Raw genomic sequence first — 10,870 nt, 5'->3', positions numbered from 1 at the left:
TCGAATTAGATAGATGCCTCGCCAAAATCTAGGTCCTATGATTTTTATACATACTTTTTCTTGTTTCTTTTTTTTATGATATAGTTTGATGGGTTTTTTTAGGTAAAAATCAATGAATAATAACAATATTGTTGTAATTCGATGAGATTTTTTTCCCCTTTTCTTCAAAAAAAAAAAAAAAAATGTGCTTAAAAATAGTCTTTTTTTATCGAAAAGAATTGTAAATAAGTTTTAATAGCTACTTTTAACCTATAATGTTATTATTATAATATAATAATAATAATAATAATTATTATTATTATTATTATTATTATTATTATTATTATTATTATTATTATTATTACTATTATTATTATTTGCCCTCCTGGGGTCTGCGCTGCTATGCTTGAGAGGCTCACGTTGTGCGCGAAGGGCACCGCTGAACATTACAGATACCGACTTTGAAATCGATAAGCAACTAGCGAGATTTTAGGATTGGTTTAACATTCTTCACATTTAGGATTAATAGGGGTTTTGGAATTTTCACATTTAAGTGTATGAAATATATCAGAAGCAAACATTTCCTTTATTTTTCAACGCAGATTGAATAAATATATTTTTTATGAATATTTTAAAGCTTCACGTTAAAAATATTTATCCCTATACCACAAGAATTTGAACACGAAAATTTTATATTTGCTGAAAATGTACACTCTGTTTAACAAATGTAAATTAACCAAAATACGTAAGGGCATGTTTTGTATAACATTAACGATGGTGACGCACATCTCGGTTTGTCATAATCACTTTGATATGTTTCCTGGTCACGTCCGCATTCAGTTTACTGAAATACATGTAGTGTACATGTAATTTAAGAACATCTTAAGAACGTTTTCAGCCTCAAATCGCAAAAAAATATAAGAACGTTCAGCCTCAGCTCCAAAATTATACGTTCTTATAAAAGAAACAGATTACTATTATTATTAAAAATTAATATTATTGTTATTATTATTATTACTATTATTATTATTATTATTATTATTATTATTATTAAATTTTTATATACCATTTTAGATTCTTGAACCTTTCTGTACAAAAACGTCCCCAAATTTTTCAAAGTGAGATAAGGTATATTAAAATAGCTTTCACAACAATATTGCTACAGATGGAATAAGTAACCATTATCGTCCCTCGCAGAATTAGAGCAAAATTTCGTCTCCCGAGCAAACTTTTGACTAGAATACGCATTGTCAGCAGTCAGAATACACTCTCAGTTAGTACGCGTGGTGTGATTGGGCATTTTAGCGGGCCATATTTCACTGTACGGCCTGCTAAATTTGAGAGTTGCTCCTTTTCCGCGCGCCCGATTAACCTCAGGTGACTCAGAGATATAATAAATGTCTTACCAACCTCGTTTTCTCGGTCCTTGCTATAACTTACGGACCGAGTTTTTTCCCCAGGAGGATCCGTAACTTACAGTACAGGCCGAGAAAATGAGGTTATATTAGTAACAGGTATTTACGAGCAGAATTTCCCCTAATAATCCAGACAACGCTTCGCGGAGCCTCCGACGCGGATCCGTTAGGGGTGTGGTCGAGAGAACAAAAGAACGAACAACAGAACAATGTTCCTAACCTTAACAAAACAATGTAGATGCAGCTCATCAGGGTCCAGTGATAATGGAACTTTTGAAGGGTGCAGGTGTCAGTACTGATCCTATAACCAGAATCTGCTTGTCAAATTTGACAGTAATATGGGTCGGAATACACCGGGCAACTTCTGAATGAAATTGAAGTTGAAAACTGAAGTTGTGACCGAATCGTCGATCGCGTGACTGTGGGCGTATCAGCAGTAATTTAATGAAAATAGAGACAACCGAATTGAATTTCGAAACCTTCATGAACCATCACATTTGGGATAAACTGGAGCCTATTTTGGCAAATTGTACGGCAATAATATTTGCTCCACATACAGATTGAAAATTTAACCCGTGAGTTCGATCGTAAGTCTTAAAGAGGAAGTATCACGAAAATTTGATGTCATCTCAAAACCGAAAAATGTTTGTCTGACAACAGAAACAAGAAAATAGTTGTCTAGGTGTGTTATAAATTATCACCCCAGTGCAAGAAAACTGTTGATTAGTGCCTCTGGCCAGAGACAGAGTAGGTCGGAATGGATTGAAACTTGAAAAATGTTAGGCTGATGTTTATCAAGTTCTCGTATTTTTGTTTCCAAAATGCGCTAGAACAAATCACGAGTCGTTCCTGTCAAGAATTGAGTTGATTTTTCTCCTCTCATTGTTCTAGAATTATTTTGTAGCAAAGTGAAGGTCTTATTTCGCCATTTTTAACAAAAGAGGTCAAAAACCCCGTGATACTTCCCCTTTAACGATTTTTGTACGGTTCATCGTTCGCTTTCGTACGATATGGAAAGGACTTATACCGGTCACGTCAAAGTGCGTCATCAGTTGCATGGCAGGCCAAACATCACTCCCACTGGTCGCTTAATTTATTTTACTGTCCAGAATAAGAATCTTCCGAGTATGTTTCAGAGAGACTTTTTTCCCTTCTTGATCAAAATTAATGTGCTGAGACAGCTTTTCTCGATTTCTGCTCAGTCCTCTCTTGGGTCCGGGTAGACAACTCTTCCTATTTATGGCGTTAAAAATTGACGATTTCCGTTTTCAGACTTCGGAATTTTTTCAAGGAACTCCATGCACCCATCCCCTGGGTTTCTTGTGAGGTGCGACGTTTTCAGCTACAAAGCCTTCGATTTCTTCTGGTGTAATGTTGTCCTTGACTACCACAAACGTCATTGCATTGGCAGGTCACCTGCCTTTTCGTCCGAAAGACCAATGACTGCTGCATTATCAATCATGGGATGAGAAATGAGTAATGTCTCGAGGTCAGCAGGGGCGACCTAGAAACCAGTGAGAAAAAAAAAAACCTTTTTACATGGATCCCTCGTAGAAGCTTCTTTGTGGATAATTCGGGAGAATGTAATTGAATGAATGAATCTTTATTTTCACACGCTGGTCTCATCAACTAAGAGCTGTGTTCCTCAAGGGGTGTGCATGCTAGCTTATGGCGAGGGGGAAACAAACCGAGGAGAGGCTGGGGAGGGGATAAGCTCACGGGAGACGCTCTTCCTGACCACCCCCCCCCCCCCCCCTTCACCTGCGTTTTCTTTCTTTAGTTTGCTCGTTTTTCGGAGGAAGCCTCTACCAGCTTCTACCGAGGACAGAACTCAATGGGGGCCGCGGATTAAAAATACTAATTCAGCGGCCCCACGCCTTGCGCAAATATTTGATATGTTTAGTGTACGTAAGTCTGTAAATTAAACGTTTCCTGTGATTTACATTGTGTATAAATAATCGCTTGTAACTTTTACTTAATCAACTCCTGATAAAGTCCACGATAGTCGTAAAAAAAAAACACCACCACCACCAACAACAACAAAAACAAATACTATTACAACTTTAGTTCACAAAGTGCTGCTCACTCGAAAAATTGTTTTCAAAAGATTTTTTTTCATGATGTCAATGGTTACACCTTTTACTCTAAATCTGTTGAACGAAGATGTATCACGTGCTATGTAGCAGAAAGCTAACGTATACCTCTTCAAAACAAAAAGGCCTGTTTTGATCTAACAGTTTAAACTGCTGTACGTCTTCTTCGGGCATAGGTCAAAAAACTGTAACGACGGCCAAACAACAACATTAGCAACAAACCAAGTCTCAATTTAAAGTTTTAAGCTGATTACAAACAAAAATACAAGGAAACCAAATGATCAATTCACCATCCTCTGAGGGCAGAATAGACGAATATGGAATATATAGCTTTAGCGAACTGCGATGGAATTTCAATTCATTGAATTACCATCTTGACTATAATGTTTGTTATGAAGTTAGCCGGCATTTTTGATAAAAAATGCGTTTTCAAGAGCCTCGAATTTAAATAACAATATTAATAATAACAACAACAACAACAAGAACTCACATTAATATTTTATAAACTACTTCAGTTTATTTAACTTTTATATGTTTACATCACTTTAAAATGATAATTTGATAACCGAAACAACTGTTTAAAAACAAAGTCCAGTGCACAACGACGTGCCAAGAACTATAGCTCATTTTTGCGTTGATAGAAAAACAGTCATCTAGTCGGTAGATTGTACAACTTCATTCATCGATCATATGCATGCCAGGTAGTTTTATCTGTACCTGATAAGCGTTATATTTGATGCGTTCTTTCAATCTGTCCACGATAAAGAAATGTCACTCTTCATCATTATGTCCAATGTCTCAGGTACCTATGCAGCCATCACTCGCTATCTATTGATTCAGCAGTAGCTTTGGGATAATTTGTAAAAAAATAACAGGGTAACATCAGGAAACCTGCTTTTCAAAGACATATGCATGGACAGCGAAGACAAGAGCTTTAACTGCAGCTACAATCGTACCCTAACTATCACGAGAATTTGAAATGCTAGTAAAGTAGCACACAATATCAAACACAATAAGAATACAGGACGCATTGTCAATAACGCGTGAGGCTTGCGTGAGGGGAGGTCATGACTGGCTCCTCGCTCGTACCTCGTCACGCTTGCTAAGTAAGTGTAACAGCGGAAAGACCAGAGAAGAAGGATGCTTATAAAAGCGATATCAAGAACATGCAAGGTTCATGTGGGAGTGGAGTGCTGTCCAAAATTAAAACCGAGGCAATCAACTTAATCAATCAATCAATCAATCAATCAATCAATCAATCAATCAATCAATCAATCAATCAATCCATCCATCCATCCATCCATCCATCCATCCATCCATCCATCCATCAATCAATCAATCAATCAATCAATCAATCAATCAATCAATCAATCAATCAAATCGAAGAAAGTGCCTGTCGTCGTGATGCACACAAGCAAGTTCTCCTACAGAAGGGGAGGAAATCACTTCTTCAGTGCCAATTTCTCTGATCTTTCTCGTTTTCTCGTCGGCCCTACACTTGATCATCGAATCTATGTTGCAAACTATATTACTTAATTTCTTAGCCTTTCGAATCGCAGTACCCGCTTGTAACATCTCACACAGCAAATGATCTCCGGTGTTCAGCTCTCACGCATAAAAGCTGAGGTCTTCATCCACCGTTCGTCGATCAAACTAACCGGCATCTACGCCACTTTTTTCTCGAACCATTCCGACAGATGGCAGAGTTAAGAGTCACAGAGGAAACGTCAACAACAGTTCTTCGACTGAGTTTCAGCCATATACTCGGCATGTGTTCCATTTACAAAGCATTGATCAATTAGAAATAGTTTTCCACATGAAGTCCGGCAGACTAGACTAAGGAGTGATTCGATTGGTCGTAGGTAGACAACAGCAAATGAATGCCGACTTCCGGCAAGCAGACCTTTGTGGGGAGCAGGGGGTAATGCCACTCCCTTGAATACAACTGCTTGGAAGGAGAATAACAGGACTGGTTTTTAATTATTTGTAGACCTATCGATTAAAAATGACGAACTCCGCTTAGAGGACTTACAGACGAATCGTTCTGGCTGGCTTGTTGTGACCAGCGGTTAACACCTTTAGTCTATCGCGCAGTTACGCCCTCCCCTTCCTGGCATTTTGTCCTTGGGATTCCCTAACAGTTTCTTAGTACGCATGTACACACTTACGGTAGAGTGAGGGACAATGGGCAGCAAAAATTCTTGTCTCATGAAACTGAACACGCTTTACTAAAAACGGATTCATTGTATAATGCAATTCCAGGGATTTGTCTGGCTCAGCGGCCATGATATATGAGCCATTATACCATGCCCGAAAAATAGCGACCATTTCATTGTCTTCTGGTTGTTCTTTCGAAGCGAATGAATAAGATCTAGCAATATTTATTGTTTTTTTTTTTTAATAAAATAATTATGCCACTCGCGCTTGTTGGATATGAGATGATTATAGCCAACTAGGCGCTACACGCCTCGTTGGCACCTCATATCCAACTAGCGCGAGGAATAATTGTTAAGTTACGACCATTGCCATTCAGACTGACATTCATAGCATAGAAGCAGAGGTTAACAACTTTACCGCTGAACTTTTCCTCTGAAGACAAAAATGCTCTGTGTACTCTCAGTTCGAACTTTTTACTGAACACGTATTTCAAAGAGCAGAAAGATATCACTTTAAAGGAGGGTGGAGGATGAGGAGGATGAGGGGTTCCTGTTAAAGAGTATTCCGCGATATCAAATGTTTTTCCTTAGCATTCAGCAAATCAAGAAGATGGGAACTTATGATAATACTCCCCGCCAAAGCTATTCAATCAAGTAGAAGGTGTTCCGTTAAATTGTCACTTGACAAAACAAGACAAACGCCAGAACACGCGTCTGCTCTCGTAGGCTACACCATGGAACAAAGTTATCGTTACACATGAAACAAAAGGAATGCCTGTGCTTTGTTTTGATACGAAAAAAACATAATAATAAAAAACTAATTCGGGCCTTACTTACAATGAATCCGACGAGCTTCCAGGCGAGAAGAGAGAGATTATCTTCAGGAAAGGAAAAAGCCAAAAAGGAAAAAGCCACTAAGGCAACCATTTGCGGTTTGTTCAAAGAGTTGTATTTTATTTTGTACAGCACCAAGCGAGAGAGGGCCAGCCAGTTTGCCTGGATAAGTTGAAGATTATTATTTTTTTTTGTTACGTTCTATTTACATTGGAGCCTCGTTCTAAGTTGGTGATAAGCCATTTCCGAGTTGCTTTGAACCTCATTACGAAAGCGAGGCTAAGCTTCTCATGTGAAAATAAGTTTTGTTTGCACGTTAATGAAAACTGGTGTAAACTGTGCACGAAACCTCGCTTTCATAATGAGATTAAATCAACTTGAAAATAGTCTGTTGCGATATTTATTAAGTTTGCTCTATAATTCCTCTCTTTTCTATTTCAACCTTTTGGTAACTGGATAATCAAGACGTGTACAAAGTAGGTATTCAAAATCGCAAATAGGCTATTGCCTTTACACGCCCAAGAATCGGGCTTGTGTCTATCAACCTAAGAGGTAGTGTCGATATCCGGGCACCGTACTCAATTCAACCTCGTTCCCAGGGCCCCCACTTTACAAGGGTAAAGTCCTGAGAATGAGGTTGTGCTCAATTTGTCTAACGGCCAAGGAGAAAACAAACACTAGTCTGAAGGGGGTCTTAGATTTAAACCTTCTGAGTGTCTTCGATAGGCCATTTCCGAGTTGCTGTGAAAGCGAGGCCAAGTGCAAATTTTTCATATGAAAATAAGTTTTGTTTGCATATGAATGAAAACTAATTTTCATAACAAAAACTTTGCACTTAGCCTCGCTTTCATAATGAGATTCAAAGCAACTCGGAAAGGGTCTATAGGGCGTTTTCATTCACGTGACTACCGGCCATATTGGTTCACTGAAACAAAAGAAAATTTTTGCAGAAAAATAGAGTTCAATTCCCAGAGGTTTAGTTTGGGACACCAACATTGCCGCCATTTCTTTGTTTTGGGACACCAACATAGCCGCCGTGACGTCATGTGAAAACACTCTATTGAGTTTCAGTAATATTGTATGCGGACCTGTGATAATCAATGTGTTTAATACACTCTGGGTATTTAAATTAAACATCTCGTTGTACCCCATTTGGGTGGTATCGGCTACTTGTTTTTCCAAAAATGCGATTTTATGAGCAGATTGGTACTAATGGCAATAAGTGATGTATGATCTTCTGATGTACTTAAAGGGGCAGTGTCACTTACTTTTAGTGTAACTATGAATAGCCAAAAAACATATTTGTTTCAATGACATCGTTAAAATAATGGTTGATTTTTGTTAACACTAACCCTACAAACACAGAGAAAGTACTATTAATTATGTTTGACTACGGATGGCTAGGATGGAAGTGGATTGCAAATTGAAAAAAAAATGGCCATTTTTTCAAGTTCTTCCTGTGTATTTTAGAGAAGCAGGCTAAAACTGATCATAGTTTATTCTTCCTCGGCGAAACCATTTCGCATTTTCCTCCCGGTGCTCTAAGCAATTTTGACTAACATACATCAAAATCTCCATGACAATGCTCCTTCAAGTTAATCATTAAATTGCGCAAATTTCATATAAAACCGTAAACACTACTTGTCTACATCTTCCACATCTCTTACACGAGACTGACGAGGAGGAATGTCATGCAGTTCACAGCAGCAGCTCTCCCACATGTCTTGGGTGAAATTCAGGTTTGAAATAACCATGTGGTTCGCGTTTGGACTGGAGATTTTTGAGTATGGCCTGATGGCGGTTCTGGTATACTGTGAATGCCGGTAACTGTGCTATGTGAATGCGTGAGTATTCTGGCCAAACCGGGTAAGTATGATTGTCTTTTGTGACCTCAACCCAACCATTGACTGTTTGGAATGGGTAGTTCAAGAATGTGTTTAGCCTGCATAACGTAAAGGCGCTTATTTAGCCGAGCGCGAAGAGAAACGAAAAGTTCCGCACTCGGCTAAATTAACGCCCGTTATGTAGACAAGAACATGAAGAATGACTTGTGTTTGCCTATGAATTTGATTCTTGAATCCAAAACTACACTACCGCCATATTGGACCACTTTGTGAGTACTATTTGGTGTGATAAGGAGAGTCCGCTGTAGCAGGTGTAACACGTCAGTAGCGATTTCTGTTATTAATCCTTCGCCAGGCTTCAATTTCTGCCCGTAATTAATCGCAAGGCAGAAATCGAATGGACGACGGAAAGTGCATCATGACAGAAAAAAATGCTAGCTATCATATCTAATTCGCACATTAGACATTTAAGGGATCTTGCTTTTCAAATTCAATCAGAGATTATTTTCAAGGATTCCAAATGACTGCGGTAAATTCCTTTTTTATATAATTTTGGCTTATATACAATAAAATCTATTTACACTATAATAAGGTTATTTTACTAGTTATTTGAAGAATGTGAGATTGTTAAAAGCGTTTGGGGTGAAGTGCGAGGAGTCATAAAGTGCAAGTTAACGCCAAGATGCGTGTAATCTTGAACGGGATTTTGAACTTTAACTCACCTTGGACCGTGAAGAGCACCTGCTACAGATCAAACAGCAGTAGCACCCTTAAAATCTCGAATCGGAGGCAAAAAACGCCAAATCCGGACGAGAACTTACTACAGAATGTGTTATTTTTTTCAGCGAAAATACACGGAAGAAAATATAACGCGATCCTGAGATCGACAAATTCAAAGTGTTTTTGTTTCTTTTGCTGTTTTCATGTTTGTCAATTCATCCTCTTCAAAACACAGTCGTGCCACCAGAAGCGGGCAGTAAAAACAGGTATTGGCAAACACGACATTGCAACTGAATATCGGACAAATTCCTGGCATTTTGATCGCTGAAAATACCGTCTCAGATAGTGGAATTTTGATAAAGAAAAGCAATTTGAAGACAAATGATATTTACACCTTTCACTACCAAAAGATCCAAAAAATGAATTTCAAAATTCATTTTGCGGAACATTGAAACATAAACGCAGTCATTAAAAAGCACTTCTTTCCAGATTTCATGTGCATGATCACACCTTGGGATTCATGCGATAAACAAATTTAAAAATTGCGAACAACTTTGCATGAAATTTGGACTGCATCTAGGAGCAAAAAGACTAAAGATGTAACAATGCAATACCAAAGGAATTCTAGAAAGCGGCGGAGGTGATAGGCGGTAACTGGCATCCATACGCTACATGCTCTAGTACTCTTTGCTTCAGTTCGCTGACTTGTTGTCGCAGTGCATTAGCCACGGCGTTAAGTTCAATATTTTTATCTTTTAATTGCTGTACCCTTACTTCAAGCTGTGCCTCCCTCTCTAGCTTCTTTTTCCTACATTTTGACGCAGCCACTCTGTTTTTCTGTTTCTTTCTCTCCCGTTTTACAATCTCTTGAAGTTCTAAATCGATCGGAGGTAAAGGAAGCACGTTTCCCTGGGGTTTTAACGTCTCTTCGTAATCAAAATTCTCTGATTCTCCCATGTTGTTGCTGTAAGCTGGGTTAAGCTCGTGATTTTCATACGCTGTTACCGCAGTATTATAAGCCGGATTTCTCATCTCGTAGGAGCCCTCGGTGATCGCTGCCTGACTGTGAAAGCTATTCTGAACGTTGTCCTGTTCGGCCCAACCACTGTTGGTACCAGAAGTAGCGGGTAACCCATTCTGCTTCTGAAAATGATCAACTGGTTGTTGTCGGTCATGAATTTGCTGTAGAGCCTGGGCGAATCCCTGCACATAAGCTTCGTGCTGTTGTTTTACTGTATGAGTCCCTTCGCGAGAACCCTTCGCCGGAGTCGGCGATTTCGGATTCTGAACACTGGCCAGAATTTTTTCAAACTCCGGCGAAATAAGGTTAAATAAAGTGAACTCCGGTGAATTGAGCGTTCCTGGGTTCCCCTTTGGCGTCAAACCGGTATTACTCGCAATGAACTTCTCCAGTTCAGGAGAAACCATCTTGAACAGTGATAGCTCCGGCGAGTTTTCAGTGTAAATTCCCAGTTTTCCCTTTTCTCTAAGATCCTGTACCATCGAGGGAAGCTGCGCTCCTTCAAGATTCAACCTCAGAGCGTTCTTGTCATATCGCGATAGATTGTTCACGGGTATCGACGCCTGTTCGTAAAACAGCACATCCATGTTCTCACAGTTTCCTAAAACGTGCTCACCCATTCTGGGAATTCTTTAGTCGTGTCTTTATGTCTTAAATAATCCGCAATTAACGTAACTCTTCCCCAACAGAAGCCGCTATGATCGACCATCATCTAATTTTTCTGGAATTAAGTCACCCTTCCAACCAAAACATTACGTCACCTGGCAAGCCGCTCATTGGCTCACAAATTTTTCGCGCCAAGAAACTT

The 10,870-nt window shown here is 39.0% G+C and overlaps 1 protein-coding gene across 1 annotated transcript; it reads right to left on the bottom strand.

Annotated features, from left to right (window-relative positions):
* Positions 1-7,696: 7,696 nt before the first annotated feature.
* Positions 7,697-10,787, bottom strand: LOC146450522 (transcription factor Jun-like). The gene has a single exon (XM_085100321.1). The coding sequence runs from the start codon at positions 10,680-10,682 to the stop codon at positions 9,666-9,668; it is 1,017 nt and encodes a 338-aa protein (XP_084956447.1). The 5' UTR covers positions 10,683-10,787; the 3' UTR covers positions 7,697-9,665.
* Positions 10,788-10,870: the final 83 nt, after the last annotated feature.

The sequence above is a fragment of the Pavona decussata genome, unplaced genomic scaffold (assembly GCF_977016875.1).
Source record: "Pavona decussata unplaced genomic scaffold, jaPavDecu1.1 SCAFFOLD_448, whole genome shotgun sequence".
Lineage (NCBI taxonomy): Eukaryota > Metazoa > Cnidaria > Anthozoa > Scleractinia > Agariciidae > Pavona > Pavona decussata.
Note: the sequence above shows the minus strand (reverse complement) of the source record. Positions and strands in the feature narration are given on the sequence as shown.

Coding starts and splice junctions, on each gene's coding strand:
- LOC146450522 (XM_085100321.1), bottom strand. CDS start 10,682: ATGGGTGAGCACGTTTTAGGAAACTGTGAGAACATGGATGTGCTGTTT.